At 35.9% G+C, this 20,791-nt stretch overlaps 1 protein-coding gene across 8 annotated transcripts in view; it reads left to right on the forward strand.

Annotated features, from left to right (window-relative positions):
• Nucleotides 1–20,791, forward strand: part of LOC123536495 (fibropellin-1-like) — a 270,748-nt gene that overhangs the window by 145,600 nt on the left and 104,357 nt on the right. For 4 of the 8 annotated variants that reach the window (XM_045319702.2, XM_053529202.1, XM_045319707.2 and 1 more), the window contains 2 exons: nt 15,846–15,974; nt 20,288–20,425. The exons of 1 other annotated variant lie outside the window; for it this stretch is intronic. In XM_045319702.2, the coding sequence (XP_045175637.2) occupies nt 15,846–15,974; nt 20,288–20,425 (267 nt within the window). The remainder of the gene's footprint in view (nt 1–15,845; nt 15,975–20,287; nt 20,426–20,791) is intronic. 3 more of the 8 variants (XM_045319705.2, XM_053529203.1, XM_045319708.2) reach the window with 2 other exon arrangements.

Raw genomic sequence — 20,791 nt, forward strand, 5'->3', positions numbered from 1 at the left:
ACATTTCTCATCCGATCTTCACCAAACTTAAAATCAAGACTGCCACACAAGTACACTGGGACCCCTTTATAACGCTGTTGTTGGGGTCCATGGTTCAGGACCCGCCGATCTAGCGGGGTTAAATTTATAACGTGGGTTGGTCGTATATGCAATACCCCACCCACCTGTAATGCATTAGACGTATTTTGAACGCTGCTTCATGTTGTATGAGAAATAATATGCATATAAAGTTTAAACGGGACATTTATTTACCATATATGCTACTGGAGGATATGAAAAAAATAATATAACACTGTGTCAGCTTCCCATTTGGTCGTGATTCTAAAAGAAAGTTAAAATTCTGAATCCCAGAAGTAAACATGTAGACTGTGTGAGAAGCGCGTGGTCATGAAAATTACAATAGCTCGGGGTTTTTAAACGTGGAATATAAATAGAAATATAAGAAAGAGAAAAAACATGGACAGTTTTTAAAAATTGTTAAAATAGAAAATGGATAAAATATGCATAAGCAATCTCAGTATAGCTTTTCTGTGCATCGAATCATTGTTAGTTCCAATGTATGAATGGGATGATTACGAAAAACGGCTGCATTTTAGGCATGCTTTTTATTTCTTATTCACTCAAATTTTCATGTCGTCCGCTTAATTGATGCAAACTTAAAACGGTTTGATAGTTGACTGACGAATGTTACACACGTGTTATGCCAACAATCTAATTTTGACACAATCCTGATTGCCTAATTGACACATGCCTACATGTATTCAAAGTTTAACAAAGGCATTATGCAAACAAATAAGCTAGCAGACGATTATTTATTTTTGTCACAATTGTCATGGAAAAGGTGTTAAGATACACAGGTAGTTTTATAAACGGTTATGATCAAAATAAATTACTTCTGCAAGCGCCAATTTTTGTTTTTTTGGTCTTGGTAAATTCCGGAGCCAAGAGAGTACAGCGTTATACCGAATACCGCGGTATATCGAATAGCGTTATAAAGGGTTTCGAGTGTACCTATGTATGTATCAAAAGCTTTCCATCCTTTGAGTAATACCATGAACATAAGTACTGCGGTATTGAATCTCCCACTTGAACACAATTCAATCTCCCACTTTGGAAAGCAAAATCTCCCACTTGACATTCACATACATATGTTTGTAATATGAAACACAGTACAATGCTTTCACAGTCACCAGGTTGACCCTTGAAATTTGGACATTGACTCTTGAGAATTTCATTTTGACTCTTGAAATTTTGGCCTCAAGGGTCATTGACTCTTTACTTTTAAAGTCTAGTGAGCCCCCTGAACATGGTTGAGAACAGGCCGTACCTAAGTCCTTGTAAAGATGGTCGTAGTCTGGATGATCCCTGGCAGACTCGGCTTATCTGTCAGGCATGTGAATGTATTGTTTCATCTTCTGGTACCTGTAAGAAACAAGTAAATAAACCAAGTATGGTAAGTTTCACACAGACATAAAAGCATCATTTGTGTATAGTAAAAATATGCATTTGAAGACATCTTTCCTATAAATTATTTCATGGCAAATATGTTGAATAGTCGAGCGTTGCTGGCCTCCCGACAGCTCTTGTTATTACTGCATTTATGAATTTGGTACATGTACCTACCTGTTAGCAGTCATTACTTCCTGTATGCCAGGGTTGCCAATGAACGAGTTCTTTGACGAATATATAGTGATGTCCAGAAGTTGGTTGACACCCACAAGTATTTCCATACCGATGAAGACACTTATCTCATGTGCAGTACTATCTGACCAGTACTGGTCTTGAACGTTACTCTGATCCATCTGGCATAACTGTTAGTATTGCGGGCCATCTCAGTAAACAGTTCAGCATTGAACAGCAACTAGAAGTAATCCAACAGGCGTCCAGAAGTTGGTTGACACCCACAAGTATTTCCATACCGATGAAGACACTTATCTCATGTGCAGTACTATCTGACCAGTACTGGTCTTGAACATTACTCTGATCCATCTGGCATAACTGTTAGTATTGCGGGCCATCTCAGTAAACAGTTCAGCATTGAACAGCAACTAGAAGTAATCCAACAGGGTGGCAGTAGTGACATCAAAGTCGTCCGGCGGATTTGGACCACAGTGGCATGTGAAGTCATGGACCTGGAAATAAAATTATAAACTAGGGTGTTTTTGTCACAAAAACATATGTCTCCCCCCTATGTATACCTTTACCTCTAGTGGCCATTTTGTGCAGCGGGACGACTGTCGGCAATATGCAAAACTAAGCTTGGTACTGATCACTCATATGAAGTTTTGTTGAAATCAAGCCAGCAGTTTGACCTGTGAAAACCAGACAAGATTTTTCTATTTTTAGCTCTGGTGGCCATTTTGTGCAGTGAAGCAGAACGTGCCAGCGATATGCACAACTAGGGTTGGTACTGATCACTCCTATGAAGTTTTGATGAAATCCAGCCAGCAGAATTTTTTAAATTTTTTTTTTCTATTTTTAGCTCTGGCGGTCATTTTGTGCAGCTAAGCGGAACTTGCTGGCGATATGCACAACTAGGGTTGGTACTGATCACTCCTCTGAAGTTTCGTTGAAATCCAGCCAGCAGTTTGACCTGTGAAAGCCGGGCAAGAATTTTCTATTTTTAGCTCTGGCGGCCATTTTATGGGGGAGACAAAAATAGATATACAACTACGAACCGGTGCTTTTATATTTTATGGTAGAAATACAAGTAACGGTGTAAATACCCAGACAGTCAGTCTGCTAATCAAATGCAAATTAGCATACACTTGAATGGCCATTGGAGAAGGAATTTTACCCCGAGATACTCCTTCAGTGATATAAAAATTCGTCGTTTGGAGTGTCTGCCTCATCTTGCTCAGATACAGACTCGGACGTGTGTGATGCAAGGCTATAATGCCGGACTCCGACGTAAACCCTTCAAAATCTTATTCATCGGTATCTGTATTGCTGTTTACGATCTATTCTCTCGTTCTCATTCTCTTTCTACATGTTGGAGAAGTTATCTTGTAAGTTTACAGTTGTTGACGAACTACTTCAATGTCAAAGGTCGCGCACCTGTCCGCTTGTGATATGGGTAATTTAATTGGCTGCTAATTTTGCCCTATACTTAAAATAGTAACAAAATCACTTCATCTGGGAACTAAGGCCTAATATACGGGTACTGTGCACTATGTTTTATAGATGTCCCTAGATGAAGAAGTTAAATATTCAGGCCGTGCACCTGCGCGCATGATCTATGGGTCATATGACTGGACGTAGATCTAGGCCTAATCTTTAAATAGGAACACCCTGTTTTTTCACCCGGAAATTGTAGTAAACATATTCATGTGCCATGTGAGCAGTTTTTTGTAGAGGTCAGTGGTTTCAAAGTATAAACTAATGGCTGCCAAAAGTGAAGGCGCTCTATGGTGCTTGCAAACGGACATGGATAATAACTCTCATTGTGGCTTATAGACGGTAGGCGATATCGGCTATGCGGGCATAGATAATGGCGCTGGTAAGCGGGAATGGGTTAATCACCCCTTGAATATAGTGCCTGCTTTTTAATTTTGTCTCTTGGCAATGTCTGTGATATTATGACCCTACCTTCATGAAACTTTGTCAGAATGTTTATCTTGATGATTCCAAGGCCAAGTTTAACCCTTTTCCAATCATATCGCCCCAATCCACCCTTATCACTTATCCAACGAAACGCCTCAATCCACCCTTGCTGTCCTCAAACGATTCGCCTGAAACCACCCGGATAATGCACTGTTTAATATTCGTCTTTTTCCGATTGAAAACCACGAAAACTTATTGGTTTAAAAGTTTAATTCGGTTGGGAAAAGTTCATTTTACGATCATGCCCGAGTCTCGCTTTCAAAACATTACTATTTATACAGCAAATTTTGGAAATCCCCAACTCATTTTCAGAAAATAAATTTGTACATGTACCAAAATGGCGGAGAGCGATAGTGAATTCGAAGGATTTTCTCCAGAAGATATTTATGAAATTCCACGTCTGGATCCAGATTCAGATGTAAATGTTAGTGATATTTCGTCGGATGATTTATCAAGTGACTACGATTCGTCGGAAATAGAGGATTTATACGCGTGACAAGTAGAAAATGACTCTGAAAGTGACACCCCTTTGGAAGACCTACGACTGTTGATGAATTATAGAAATTTGACTCGTAATATTTTATCGAGGTATGTTAAGGACTATTCGTGATGGCGAACCAAATTTGACTGAAATTTCAAATAGATTTTATAGAATTTTTGACACAATGTTCGATCCAATTTTTTTTTTAATGATTGCTGATGAAATCAAATTTTTTATGGATATACCAGGCAAGAAATTCAACATAAACAACAACAGTTGGACGGAAGGGGTGATGATGTTTGGGAGGCTCAGGGAGAAACAACGACATGAAATGCAGACTTTCTTCCTCGGTAATGATAATCATCGGAATACATAACCTCGTGTGGAAGATTTCTGGAGCTCCAATGACCGACTTCGAGTAGAGGGTTTTAGCAAAATCATGCCTATTCAACGTTCGCTAGCTAATTCGAAAAATCATCTCAAATAACCGTGATCAGCCTAATCCGACTGACAATATCGCGACAGGTTATTCAAAGTCTGGTCACTTATACACATGTGTAACAGAAATTTCAAGAGTGATATTACCCGTCCAAGTCGTAATCTGTCTGTTGATGAAGCAATGATTGGTTTCAAAAGCCTGTTTTTGCTGAAACAGTAAATACCTAACAAGCCGACAAAATGGGGACTCAAATCATGAATGTCAGCAGACTCTATATTTATTTATTTATTATAGTTTTCGTTCAGGCAGTCTCATAGCTTTTCAAGAAACATTTGGTCAGGTGTCAAACTGAACAGCCTGCATATGAATAAAATTTGTATTAATTTTGTGATTTGTAAATTTGTTAAAAATTTAATAGAAGGTAAAAAAAAAAAACAGTAAACAAATAAAGGAAGTGTTAAATGTTAATATTAATGGGAGATATTGTTTAATCATGTATATAGACAAACATTTCAACTATAATGTATATAATGCAATTTCATTTACAGTATATAATATATATTTTATGTGTTTAATATATAATTATGAATATATTGAAAGTGTTGTACATAATCAGGATTTAATTGTGCGTAAATAATGTCAGTGTAAGATGTGATAAAATGAAAAATAAAGCAATAAAAAAGGAATTCAGATCTGAGGAAATCAGCAAATATCAACTATGTGTCAATGACTGGAAATTATTAGTGTTAATTGAGTGGGGATTAAATAGACATACCCCACACTAAGATCTTAGCAAGTGTCGTCTTCTGTAAGTTTATTTAAGGCCTATGCTATTTTGACATTATGTAAAATTCCTGTGTAAAACTAAAATTGTTGTAACAACACGAGAAATGCACGGGGATCAAAGAGAAACTAATCATAATGAGAAAATGTATCTCCAAGTAACTTATGAAGTATCAAAAACACTCAAAAGCATGTCCCAACAGTGTACTAGAAGAAAATGCATAGAAGTTTTCGGTGCAAGTATTTGGTACCTTAAGGATATGTCAGTGTAAATGAGGTGAGCGTTAGTTTTCTAAGAAATCGTTGTTAAACTGTGTTACACAAATCACACGTGCACCGCTTTTTTACAAAAATATTGTTACGATCCAGGGGGTAGAGGTCTCTTAATACTGGCTATGAACAAACAGGCTCTCTGTCAAACAATCTTTGTAGATTATGCAGGTGTACTTTTCATAGGGGTAGTACGGTAGCTTGGCTAAATCCGAGTTACAGTCTGCACACTAGTGGGCTGAATATAGTTTAGAGTAAATACGGTAGTCAGTTGAATCCAATTTAGTTAATAACGGTAGCTGGCTTGATCTAAGTAAGAGTAAGTACGGTAGTAGACTGAATCTAATTTGGACATATACTGTAGTTGGCTGAATCCAATTTAGTTAAATACGGTAGCTGGCTTGATCTAAATAAGAGTAAGTATGGTAGTAGACTGAATCTAACTTGGGCATATACGGTAGTTGGCTGAATCCAACCTAGTTAAATACGGTAGGTGAAACCACTCTCAACACCTGAGTAGTACAAGTAAGTGCATGTATCAGGGTAAACACGGCAGTTGGTACTGGTGAACACAGTTGTAATAAGGTATATTAATTTTGCCGACCTGTTAAGTTATTTCTTCTAAGCACAGGAAACAACAGAGGACAATGCTGACTTTCCATAACCTTGGTTAATATCTGCATATAAATATTCAACAACACTAATGTAACAGTTCAATTAACTTTTATTTTATAGATTAGGTAAATCTATAGGGAACAATAACTGGATTCTGTTAACTTCAGATTAGTCTATTAATTCATAAAATACGACTTTCTATGAATTGTATTATGTTGATAAGAATACATTGACTGGACCCAGGGCACTCGTTTGGCCATTTTTGGGGCCGAATATGGGTACCATTCCCCTCCTAAAATAATATGTTTTTTTCCCCTTTCTCAGAAGAAAATTCCCCTGATGATAGGTTGTTCGACACAAATATATATGAACTCTTTCTTTTAACATTATATAGTGCCTCTAAGGAAGATTACTGTTGCAATATAGTCACATCAGTTAGGAATGACTGAAAACAGTATTAATAAGTGTGAAAAGTAGTTACATATACACGGCTTAAGCTTCCCCTTTTCGTCTTAAAATGTCGAAAAATTCCCCTTCCTGAGGGTATGAGTACCTGTCCCCAAAAGTTGTCTAGTGCCCTGGGACCTAATAAATATAAAGAGCGTATTTCAAGATCTCCGTATAGTTGTATAACAGCATTTCACAAAACGTGTAGTTTCTATAACGGTATAATATCCGTTGTGACAATAATACCAGAGTTTACTATACACAAATAACAATTTGAAGCACTGTTTCTTTAAAAATATATCAAAATGTTGTAAAAGTCTGTAGAAATAAGTTAAAATAACAATGATCCCAGGTCTAAGCAATTTACTTCAACGGCTCTTTACTTTGTGAATTTATTTTGCTGTAAATTATTCGTGATAAAACAGGGAATAACAGCGTAGGATGTATGCTCAAGAGGTTCGAAAGCTAGACTGCCTGGTGACCAAAAATTGGGCAGCTTATATACTAAGCAGTGGTAGACTGACCCAAAGTTGGTAGCTGCTACCCGGACGTGGTAGTGCTGACCGAAGATTGGTAGAATGTCCGCTACCCAAAACGGGTAGTGACCCAAAATTGGTAGAGAAAACTATTAATTCTGACAAGAAAATGGCCGCTAAAATCTAAAGAAAAATGCAACTGACTAAGTTTAACATTGAATATTGTAATAACTACGGTAACAACCTTTATCAAACTACTGTATAGGTAAAATAGAGAGGTTATATATTCTCAATATATCGATGACTAAGCGATTTATTCGGCCGTAACTATCCCACAATGCAAGAGATAAAATGGCGTATACAGTAAGATTTTTAAAAACCAATAACATGCTTTTACGTTTTAAAAACGATTTAAACGTGGATTTAAACACTGACACTTGGCTAAAATACAGGTTCAATACCATAGTTTATGAAGGAATTGACATATTTAACAGACTTTATGGAATAACAATGAAATAATCGTAAACACTTGGAAAGATCAGGATATCGCGGAATCATGTGGCTTCGACCTAATGTCAGGAAGGAAAATCTGGAATATTTCAACAGAATACACTATGAAAAAGACAGGAAAGATAAAGGCAATCACTGTTTGTTTAATGTGTAGACTGCCCGATAAATATTTCTGGTCAGAATACATATTTTATGTATGGTGAATTGCCACATGCTTTGCACGAGTATGGAGATCTTGAATACCTAAAACACTACGAAAAATAAAGGTAAATGTTCACTTTGTTCAAGTTTTGACTAGTGTTCAAGTGTAAAGTAGTGTTTCAGCATAATAAATTAGTGTTCAAGTATTATTTTATAACCGTTTGAACAACCGGTTCATAATGATAACAACAGGTCATGTAAAAAGTTGATCAAAATCCGGGGCACTTCAATATGTCCACCATGTTTTCTTCAGTGAACGAAATAAAAGTAATGTTTTACCTTGGATTTTCTTATTGTATAGTACGATTCACTTTCTAATCTAAATAAAGCATCACTTTCATAACATCCCACTGTCCTATCTTTCTGATCAATTAACGATCACTCACAATTATAAAATAAATCCAACGTGTCATCAAAATTATCACTTTACACGGCTTCATGGACATCACGACCTACTAACATTAAATTTGTAATCATGAGCCAACCAAACAAATGATGAAAGATCGGGACTTTTTCAAAAATATGTTTTATTTTCTGCAATTTTCTGATATTCTAACCTTTAAACAATCAAATGGTATGCACAAAAATAACGAGGAATTTATGCAATATAGCTTTTAGTTTAAATTTTGGACCTATCTTTTTCCAGCCCAACAACAGACACGTGTATGTCACTAACCCGGCTTGTCCTCGAGTAAAATGTCAAAGGTTACTAGAACATAAATACAATAAATAAACAGTCGCTTACAATGTTTTTGTAAGTCCTGTAAGATGAAACGGCTCATGTTTATACATTCATATATATTCAGTATCAGGAACATTGACAATCACAGTTCGATCTTTTCCTCGAACATGAAAACTGTAACTTTTATTCCTTTGTTTACATTTCAAACATGACGATTCACATATACGTTCAAGAACGTAAATTTGTGCTTTCCGACCCTCATGGTGTGTAAACTTTTGTAATTAAAAGTATGGTGTATTCGGCAAACCATTTGTAATTTCTGACCGTAAATATCATTTTGAGTATCATTTATGTTCACAAAATTTAATTGAATATTTATGTTTTATACTTGCAAAAAATTGTGATGGTTATGGTCGCTGGCTTCTAATTCCCTGCCCATTACCGACGTGGGATGGAACCCTCACTTGATGTGTAAAACTTTTCACGTAAGGAAGCCATCCAGCTGAGGTTAGTGTCTCGATCTAGGTACTAGTCTAAGCCCCAAAACATGTTTGGAGGGGCACTTGGAGTCTTTCACCACCAACAAAACCTGGGAAAAGTTTATTGTGTCATTTCGGTGTTACTATCATCATACAAAATTAAAATTGTTCCCGTTTTGGTTTGTTTGTTTGTTTATATTTTTATATAAATGAATATGCAAAAGTGTATTTTTTTGTTTCAGTGTAATGTGAAAATATATAATTACAATTATATATCAACAGTGAACGTCACATGCATTATATTTTCACGAGTGTTAATGCTTTGATCTTATATATAAAACAAACATATTCCTAGTGTTTAAAAGGTAAAAGTAAAGGTCTTGTTTATTAGAGTGCCACTTTTATTGAAAGGGCCAGCCAATTTGGCTGATGAGATACCGTTATTGTGCTTTCCAATTACCTCCCAACTCCTACCACTATGCCAGGTGCCATGCGGATAGAAGTCGGTAACCATTCATTCAGCTCGCAGCTCAAGAACCGGCCTTATCGGATCGAATCCCGTGACAAACACCCCATTTATATGTATATGAGTATGTACACGTGAAATTATATGTTAAGTGTAAATAGTATGTATTCACAGTGCAAATCATCCATGTTAATTAATACGTACGATATGTTTGCTTTCTCACTGTCTAACATGTCCGAAATCATCTATTCGATTTTTTAGCTCACCTGTCACAAAGTGACAAGTTGAGCTTTTGTGATCGCATGGCGTCCGTCGTCCGTCCGTGCATCCGTTCGTAAACTTTTGCTTGTGACCACTCTAGAGGTCACATTTTTCATGGGGTCTTTATGAAAGTTGGTCAGAATGTGTATCTTGATAATTTCTATGTCAAGTTCGAAACTGGGTCACGTGCGTTTGAAAACTAGGTCAGTAGGTCTAAAAATAGAAAAACCTTGTGACCTCTCTAGAGGCCATACTTTTCAGTTGATCTTCATGAAAATTGGTCAGAATGTTTACCTTGATGATATCTAGGTCAAGTTTGAAACTGGGTCACGTCCCATCAAAAACTAGGTCAGTAGGTCAAATAATAGAAAATCCTTGTGACCTCTCTAGAGGCCATATTTTTCACGGGATCTGTATGAAAGTTGGTTTGAATGTTTATCTTAATGATATCTAGGTCAAGTTTGAAACTGGGTCAGCTGCGGTCAAAAACTAGGTCAGTAGGTCTAAAAATAGAAAAAACCTTGTGACCTCTCTAGAGGCCATATTTTCATTGGATCTTCATGAAAATTGGTCAGAATGTTCATCTTGATGATATCTAGGTCAAGTTTGAAACTGGGTCACGTGCCGTCAAAAACTAGGTCAGTAGGTCAAATAATAGAAAAACCTTGTGACCTCTCTAGAGGCCATATTTTTCATGGGATCTGTATGAAAATTGGTCTGAATGTTCATCTTGATGATATCTAGGTCAAGTTTGAAACTGGGTTAACTGCGATTAAAAACTAGGTCAGTAGGTCTAAAAATAGAAAAACCTTGTGACCTCTCTAGAGGCCATACTTTTCAGTTGATCTTCATGAAAATTGGTCAGAATGTTTACCTTGATGATATCTAGGTCAAGTTTGAAACTGGGTCACGTCCCATCAAAAACTAGGTCAGTAGGTCAAATAATAGAAAATCCTTGTGACCTCTAGAGGCCATATTTTTCACGGGATCTGTATGAAAGTTGGTTTGAATGTTCATCTTAATGATATCTAGGTCAAGTTTGAAACTGGGTCAGCTGCGGTCAAAAACTAGGTCAGTAGGTCTAAAAATAGAAAAAACCTTGTGACCTCTCTAGAGGCCATATTTTCATTGGATCTTCATGAAAATTGGTCAGAATGTTCATCTTGATGATATCTAGGTCAAGTTTGAAACTGGGTCACGTGCCGTCAAAAACTAGGTCAGTAGGTCAAATAATAGAAAAACCTTGTGACCTCTCTAGAGGCCATATTTTTCATGGGATCTGTATGAAAATTGGTCTGAATGTTCATCTTGATTATATCTAGGTCAAGTTTGAAACTGGGTTAACTGCGATTAAAAACTAAGTCAGTAGGTCTAAAAATAGAAAAACCTTGTGACCTCTCTAGAGGCCATACTTTTCAATGGATCTTCGTGAAAATTGGTCAGAATGTTTGTCTTGATGATATCTAGGTCAAGTTTGAAACTGGGTCACGTGCGGTCAAAAACTAGGTCAGTAGGTCAAATAATAAAAAAACATTGTGACCTCTCTAGAGGCCATATTTTTCATGGGATCTGTATGAAAGTTGGTCTGATTATTCATCTTGATGATATCTAGGTCAAGTTTGAAACTGGGTCAACTGCGGTCGAAAACTAGGTCAGTAGGTCTAAAAATATAAAAACCTTTTGACCACTCTAGAGCCCATATTTTTCAATGGATCTTTATGAAAGTTTGTCTGAATGTTCACCTTAATGATATCTAGATAAAGTTTGAAACTGGGTCACGTGTGGTCAAAACTAGGTCAGTAGGTATAAAAATAGAAAATCCTTGTGACCTCTCTAGAGGCCATACTCTTCATGAGATCTTCATGAAAATTGGTGAGAATGTTCACCTTGATAATATCTAGGTCAAGTTCAAAACTGGGTCATGTGCCTTCAAAAACTAGGTCATTAGGTCAAATAATAGAAAAACCTTGTGACCTCTCTAGAAGCCATATTTTTCAATGGATCTTCATGAAAATTGGGTCATGTGGAGACAGGTGAGCGATTCAGGACCATGATGGTCCTCTTGTATCATAAAGTTCTAGTTTAATGTTCACCTCGAGGACGCTCGCTTCAGTTTCGTAATTTTTATGCCCCCGAAGGGAGGCATATTAGTTTTCAACTTTCCGTCCGTTCGTTTGTTCGTTCATCACAACGTTAACTTTTTGCATGAAGGCACTTTACTCGCGAACCACTGCACCTAGGACCTTCACACTTCACATGCTGATAGTACTTATTGAGTACACGACCCCTACTGACCTTGGGGTCATAGGTCAAGGTCACCAGGTCAAAGGTCAAGGCGCTGCAGGGGCATTTGTCACCATTAGTGACAGCTCTTGTTTTCTCAATAATAGATTTTGATGAAATGTTTTGTATTAAAAGATCATGTTATGATGTATTGAAAACTGAAATAAAAATACTAGGTCACCAGCTTTGTTTCAATTTAATTTGCCCCTAGATATGGTGCTATTTTAAACATTTTTCAAAATTTCTGTAATCCTAAAATATCTTTCAGTAAAGTACAATAATCAGCATAAATTTGATTATCTAAGCATTTTTATAATAGAAAACAATATATCTATTTGAAACATGCTCAGAGAAATCAAAAGAACATGATTTTGTAAAGAAAGGAATACTTGTTCAGCAGACCCAAGGGCTATTTCTGCATATTTTTGTCAGTTTTAAGTTGGTATTTCTGCTATTTTATTGAGTTTCACATAATAGAATTTAATCAAACTCTGCACATACCTTTGGTTATGTCTACCTAATCTAAAACAAAAAGAAAATTGATAGGTCACCATATTAGATTTCACTTTAATCAAATTACAATGAGGTGGGGTGTGACGGGCATTTATACAATGCAGGTTGGTACGAAATACTCTCTCAGTGTTTGAGCAAATGACTTGGAAATATATATATAAAACTACCAAACAGCAGATTTCTTAATAAGCGGATTTTAAGGTGTTTCTGAAGCATTTTGATGGGATAGAACGATGAAAGTTTCTGCCTTTTTTTTAACAAAACCTATAGTTTACGAATGTACGGTACGGGATTAGAAACAGCTGTGACTCAATGCAGAGTTTGAGCGCTGGTATAAATAACAGACTCCAGTATTAGTCGGATTGAAGCAATTTGAACTAAAAGTACTTTAAATGTATATATTTTGTAACCATGGTGATACTTACCCTAACCTTTAGTCAGTATATTATACATTTTGTACATTAAATGCATGCGAACATACAATAATTTGCGATTTTTTGCCATACGCGACATTAATCACTTCCGGGCATGCGCAGAAGATCGCACCAAGTCTGCAATGAGCTACATCGATTAGAAACACAAACAAATTGGCATGGTGTTTGGGTAAATATCGACCCTTCCGAAAAAACTGTAGCGAGTGCCTTTAAATTAAAGCAAACGTGTTCAATATAATTTTAAACTTTGAAGTTTAGTAGGTTGTAGCGTTCTCTAGATCAAGGGTATTTTTATTACCTTCTGTAGTCAGTTATTTATTGTAAAAATGCTTTTTTAACCAAAGTGGAAAGTATGAGGTATGACAAATTTTGCCAACACCTTGTAAATTGTAATGTGTTTTTTAGAAAAGTAATAAATGGAAATAGAAAAATAGCTCTCAGCTCATTTACAAGGATAGTTCAGCTTTATTATGTATGTAATGCAAGCTGACATAGAATACTGTCACCGAAAATTGTGACATGAACATACTAATAACTTTTCCCACTTTAGTCTTTTAATTAAAGTAAGAGTTCAGCACTTCATGGTTTTAATGTATTGTCACATTGGAAAAAAGTTTGTTTTACAGTAACTTCGAAATTCCTCAGAAATCATATCATGTATCCCACCCACCTAATTCATAATTTCAAAATAGCATAGTTCTTAATTATCTCCCATCCTGTGCATGTGTTGTTATGTTTTTTGCATGGCCTTTGTTACTTTGAATAGTTTTAAGTGACACACCCCATCATTTTTATGTGAATTCTCGGTTTCGGCATGACGTCATAAAAAAATGGCTGCCTAGCTACGGGTAATACAACCGCTTAGTTATACGTAGTATATATAATGAAATGAACTGCCGATCGCCAGCATTTCTGGTGATTTTTACCGTTCTGATAAGTGTAAAAGTTGTTTTTCACAAATTAATCATGTCTTTTAAGTATTTTGATGATCTTGATTCAGTGTCAAAAGCTAGATATAATGAAAAATTGAATTTAATTGGCTTAGCAGAATGCCCTTACAAACTACCCGCCGGTACGTGGGAAAACAATCCGTCAAAGTGGCCTTCGGTGGAATATGGAGATATTCACAATTATTTGATCGAAACACCTGGTAAGAGTTTGTTTTTAAAACAAATTATAAATCATAAATGAGGGAAAAAAATCAAGAATCAGTAAACTTTTAGATATCTGTTAGATTTTAGTAGATCTACAGGCCGCTATGATAATTTTTTTCTGAGCATTACACGTCGCACCAGCGCTATAAAAAGTATTTTTTTTAATACTGTTAAGTTTTACATGTCATCAAAATCATTATGTGTAAGTAATTATTTTTTTTAATCTTTAATTATCACTTGATAACCACCTTTCTGTTAATTGGTGCTGGCTTCACAAAATTGACCAAAAACTGAAATAGTACTAAAAATGTTTCCCACGACAATCCAGTGTAAAATTTACACTTGCCATCGTCATTGACTACAATTTTATTACTTAAGTTAGCACTTTTAACTTGCTCTTTCAGATGATCATTTTCAGATTTTAGATTGTTTTTTTCTGTTCTAATACTGTTGATTTCAGAATCATACTGGTAGTGTTCGGTATTATTCATGTCTCTATTGTAGCCAGTCTTTTGATTCAGAGGTGTTGCAATGTATACTTCCTCTACATTCTCAACCAAAGGGGATAATACGTACTTTCCGCTGACGTTTTACAGGAATGGGAGTGCTGAAAGCTATTTTACGTTTTACTGCACTAGCAAATCTTTTCAATTTCGACTCGGTCTCCTTCGGTGTCGTCTTTACATACTCGAACAATGAAGGGACAAAATCCGGATGTGCAGGGTGTCTGTTGAGTTTTCCTAGAGAAAAATGGAAAAAAAATACACTGTAACAGCATCTACAATAACTAGCATGTAGAGAGATTGTCTTTGGTAATTTATTTATTTGCCATGAAACAGTGGTGGAAATGCTGGAAATAGTTTTTCAACTTCATTATAAAGCAACAAAAAGACTGCATTGTTAAATACTTTTTTTATTTGAAATAACATTTCTTTAACAAAAGAAGGTCAAACTTTATAACCAGGCGAAATTATTACAGTTTCTGCTTCATACAACAGGCCTACAGACGGCAGTGATTCTAATAATTAATTACTACACATGAAAATTCTAACTTCAACCATGTATTCATATATATTCGCCTTAAACTGAAAAAAATAAAATATATATACCTTGAATGAAATGGTCGCTGCATAATACTGTGTATTTGTTAGGTTGCCATTTTGTACCATCTGGATTTACTCTTTTCACAGCACTGATCCATTTTTCTCTCCGTTCATCGTCTTTTGGAAAAGTGAAAAATGATAATTTCTTCAGCATTCTCCCATGTTTAGTACAACCAACGGCGCAACAATGATTTGGCATCTTAATTACCTCAAAACAGTCCAATATACTGAAAAAAACTTCCGATATCTTTCGATCTTAACTGTAACTTATAGAGAAAATGGCGTTTGTTTAACCCAGTTGTCAAGGGGCGCGTAACTCTTATCGACCGAAATACCCGGATGTGCGAAGCCGAGAATAACTGGCAAAATATTATCATAGGCAAATATCTCTGTTCAGACAGGCTTATCAGATCAAACAGATCTATGTTCCCAGTAGGTATAGGTTTCCAGTGGAGTACTGATTGGAAAAGGGTTAACAGATGAGCGATATAGGGTCATTATGACTCTTGTTTGGCAGTGTTACCTGAACCACATATATATATTTTTTGGCCTGATGGATCCACTAACTTAACCATGTTACATTTTCTGGGAGATTCCCTATGACAGTTTGAAAGAAATGTTGACATATTATTATCATTTTTGTAGTTATCACATCCGTTGCCTGCACCACTGATGGCGATTGCAGTTCTGATGCAAACAGTTTCTGCGATACAACTGCTGGGAAATGTGCATGTAACTCTGCTTATACAGTACAGGGTGCAAGTTGTGTAGCAAGTAAGTAATTGTTGTTTATGATACTAGACAGAAAAGCTTGAAGGTAGAGGGATACTGTTTTGGCATTGTCCGTCTTTCTGTCTGTCCACTTTGTCTTGTGCATATCTCAAATAGTATTTGACTCGAGAGTCATCAAGCCTCACAGGATTATTATTCAGCACGGGAAGTTGTGCTCTTCGTATTTTAATTTGCATCTCACAGTCAGACCAGAGTTATGGCCCTTTGGCTTAGTAAAAAATATGCATAAAAAGGGCCTAAATTTATGCCACATGTATCTCATAAAGAAATTTTACCCAGGATTGTGAAACATTACAGGAATATTATTCAGCATTTGAAGTTGTGCACCTGGGGTTTTGTTAGAGATATCACTCAGCCAAACCAGAGTTATGACTAGGGGTGCGTATCACTCAAAATGATCGATACGATATTTGTATCGATACGAAATGATTGATATTCGATATATCATATGATATTTTCAAACAGAATAATAACTGAGTACAAGACCATTATAGTAATGCAATATGAACTTTATTACTAGTATTGATTTATCACTTTTAAGGTCGGTCTGTTCTGAGACAAAACCACAGGACTTGGATACATTTTTCTTTAGAAAACAGGCAAGCATGTAAGAATTGTTGTTTTACCTTTTTTAACCAGGTTTTCAACGAAATCCTGAGTTATTAGATTGGGGTAGATGTCGGTCGGGCGGCGGCGGCGGCGGCGTCAATCTGGTGTTTCCGGTCAATAACTTTTGTTTCTGTAAAGATATTTGAATAAAACTTGGTGTGTATGTAGCTTATATCAAGACAAAGGCTGGGATTGATTTTGGGGTTTCTGGGGTCAAGGTCAAGGTCACTGTTATTTAAAATAGAAAAAGGGTTTCCGGTCAATAACTTTTGTTTCGATAAAGATATTTGAATAAAACTTGGTATGTATGTAGCTTATATCAAGACAAAGGCTGGGATTGATTTTGGGGTTTCTGGGGTCAAGGTCAAGGTCACTGTTACTTAAAATAGAAAAAGGGTTTCCGGTCAATAACTTAACTTAGGAATGAGCTATCATGATGAAACTTGGTGTATAGAAAACTTATATAAACAGGGTTCATACGCGTCAGGGAAAAGTCAGGGAAAAATTTTTTTTTTCAAGGTCAGGGAATTGTCAGGGAATTTTACAAAATGTCAGGGAAATTTTGAAATTTGGAAAATGTCAGGAAAATGTCAGGGAATTTTCTGATCTGGTTAGGCAACAATTTGTAAAGGTTAAGGCAGTTTCTTCAGATATTTCCTTTTTCATGAAAGCTATCACACTTACAACAATTAAAGCATAATTTTAAATTATATGCATATATCTATATTCTACATATTTTCAAATTCCATATAGAAGAAACTGAAAGGGATTTGCACCCCTTACCTCCTGAGCAAATCTGGTGATGGCTATATCTAATGATTCGATCCCCTTCTCTCCTGTATAGTGTCCATTACACATAGCCATTACTATATATACATACAAGGCTCCAATAACACAAACATATGGTCTTTATTTTACACAGTTTCAGTATTTGAAGAAGGATGTTTTTGTGATACTGGTGCCTTGTGCATGTGGCTAGTGCTTGCATGGTATATATCCTATAGATGTTACTCTTTTAAATTGGTAATCAGAATGACAAGTCCATTTTAATGTAATTTAGTAAAGCTATGTTCAGAAAAACAGTTCGATTTGGCTAATATGTTCAGGTTTCCAAAAGTAATTGCTTTATTGTCTATTGATCATAACATAAAAACATTTGTTTGTTTGAAACAGTGTATTTGATTACTTTTTAATGCATGATAATTCATGTCATTTTGCTTGCCAATGTGTTTTGTATAATCACCAGCTCCATATCCAGTTGATTTGGAATAAACAAACAAAATATTAAACAATGTAAATGTTTGTCAAAAAAGGAGGTAAGGGTTGGCTGTAGGGGTGGTGGAGGCCAACATTCTATTTTTCATTTAAAATTGAACCACTAAATGTGCACATTTTAAGATAACAAAAGTCATACTAGGTGACTTGGTTTGTATCGTACCGAACCAAAAAGTCAGGGAAAAATGCTTTCATGTCAGGGAAAAGTCAGGGAAATGTCAGGGAATTTTGTCTGAAAGAATGTGTATGAACCATGATAAAGTTGTAGCTTGGGATTGACTTTGGGGTTTCTGGGATCAAGGTCAAGGTCATTGTTACTAAAAATAGGGTTAGGGTTAGGTTAGGGTTAGGGTTAGCATATTTTCTACATGCATGGAGGGATTTTGATGTAACTTGGCACAATTATACACCATCATGAGACGAAGTGTCTTGCACAGTTCCCTTCTTTAGAATTACTTCCCTTTGTTGTTACTATAAATAGCTTATATTGTAACTTTTTCATTACTAGACGTAGGGAAAAATCGAGACCACTTTTCTGTAGTACAACATGCATGTTACATCCAATTTTGAGGTGTATTTTGACCAATCTCTACCTGGTAAGGATTTCTGTGTGGACTTACATTTTTTTTTTTTTTTTTTTTTTTTTTAAGATTAACTTCCCTTAGTTGTTACTATAAATAACTTATATTGTAACTTTTTTATAATTGACCGTAGGGAAAAACCAAGACCGCTTTTCTGTGGTACAACATAGTTGTTACTTTCTTATTTTAGGTGTATTTTAAGGTATCTCTACCTGGTAAGGAGTTTTTTTTGTGGACTTAGAAAAACAAAAGAATTACAATGATTACTAAACAACCACAAAATTAAAATTACATCTGCAAATACAGGTGCTAGAGTAAAGAAATTTGCTGTGACGGGCATATATTGTGACATTCTGGCACTCTTGTTTATTCTTATGAAAAGTGTTGAAAACCTGGTTTCGTGGCATTGCCGCGTTTCTTGTTTATTAACTATTTTGAAGAAATAACTAACAGCTGATTCAATATTTCAGAATGGTATCTTTCAAAATGACATGAGCTCTCAATTCAAACGGTAACAAAAGGTGTGATAGTCTTTTTGTTATGATCAAATAGCCAGCAATTAGCGTGTCACCTCTGTCAATTTTGTTGTTTACAGTTTGATCTCGGTTAAAGATAATACTTGATCTTAATTAGTATCATAAATTTTGTGATTTATTAAAATTTCTTTAATCAGAAAACTCTCTAATTTATATAAAATTAATTCGATCTTTTACGGAACGTAACGGCAATCTTATATTTTAGCAGTGACAGTTAGTGCGGAGAGTAGTTTCCCTTTACCAAAATGGCGACCATCGGAAACAAACTTGTTTTGAAGCTGGAAAATCATCTATACCTGTGTATAATCTGCGCGCCAGCGATTCGGGGGTGGTAAAAAAAACTGCGCATTATACATAGGTATCTGCGGTAATGAGGCCATTTACCAAGTAGTTAGCTTTTGATTGATATTTTGATCGATCCAGGAACGTTCGATCCAATGTATCGATTGAACCCTGAATACCGGTATTCGATACATATCGAGAACCATTACGCACCCCTAGTTATGACCCTTGACTTAGTAAAAATATGATAAAAGTGTATAAAAGTTTGTGTCACACATATCTCAGAAAGTATTTTGACCATCATAGGAATATTATTCTGCATGTGAAATGATGCACCTGGGATTTTGTTCTGGATTTCTTTCAGTTAACCAGAGAACAAAAATAAGCATAAAAGGCATACAAGTTTGTGTTGCATTTCCTAAAAATATTTCACCCAGAGTCATGAAACCATGTATGTATATTATCCAGCATGTGAATTTGTGCACCTGAGTTAACTTTTATGCCCCCGAATTGCACTGTTCGTCTGTCCATAAATTCTTGCCCCGGCTGCAGGGCCGGCAAAATCTCAGAAAATTCTACCTGTCCATGTGACTTAGAAAATTTACTTGTCCGTACTGAAAGTTTACTTGTTAGTATATGAACTTTTACTGTTGGTATTTGTTTAATGAAAAACAATGTACTAATTTTCTACTTACTTCAATAAGGAAACAGTTTATGCCATAAAAAATCAAACTGATAAAATCAGCTTTAAAGTTCAACTCAATATTCTGTGCTGTGTGCAAAGTTCAGGCCTTCCCGCTTTCCTACTTTTTCCTACCTTTTCCTACTTTTTTAAATGCCTCCTACTTTTTCCTACATTTTGATGAAAACCTACTTCCCCTAGGGTCAAATATGGCCCCACCCCAGAGGTCACATGGTTCATATAGACTTGTATAGAGAAAAAGTTAGAATCTTCATGTCCATAACTTACATCATTCAAATTATAATTCTGCTTTGATGATTTTTATTTCAGTCATCAATGAATTCACCTGTGACAGCAGCGACGCAACCTCATGCTCAAGTCTTGATGCCAAGAGTGAATGTTATGCTACGACAACCAAATGTAAATGTTCCTCTGGCAACACTGCTGAAAATGGTGTCTGTGTAGTAAGTAAGTAACGTATTTTCCCTAAGTCTTAGGACAGCATAAAATAATTATTTTTTTCACTGTCCCAAGACTTATTTCCCGAAAAATAATTATTTTGAAAAGTGTCCCAAAAATATGGACACAGTAACACCCCCCTCCCCACCCACCATACATGTGATCTCCCGCGCGGGAGGGTCAAAATCCCGATTTTTTCACCATGCCTCCCGTCTCCCGACCAAAACCATATTTCTCCCGCTTTTCAAAAAAAGAAAAATCAGTATTATGACTGGGTTGATAATAACTGAGGAGTGCCAAACACGTTTACACAGTAAATCAAAGTGTCACCGACTGTTGTGTACAGTGAAACACCGCTCACTCGAGGACGCAAGG

Source organism: Mercenaria mercenaria, chromosome 17 (genome assembly GCF_021730395.1).
Source record: "Mercenaria mercenaria strain notata chromosome 17, MADL_Memer_1, whole genome shotgun sequence".
Taxonomy (NCBI): domain Eukaryota; kingdom Metazoa; phylum Mollusca; class Bivalvia; order Venerida; family Veneridae; genus Mercenaria; species Mercenaria mercenaria.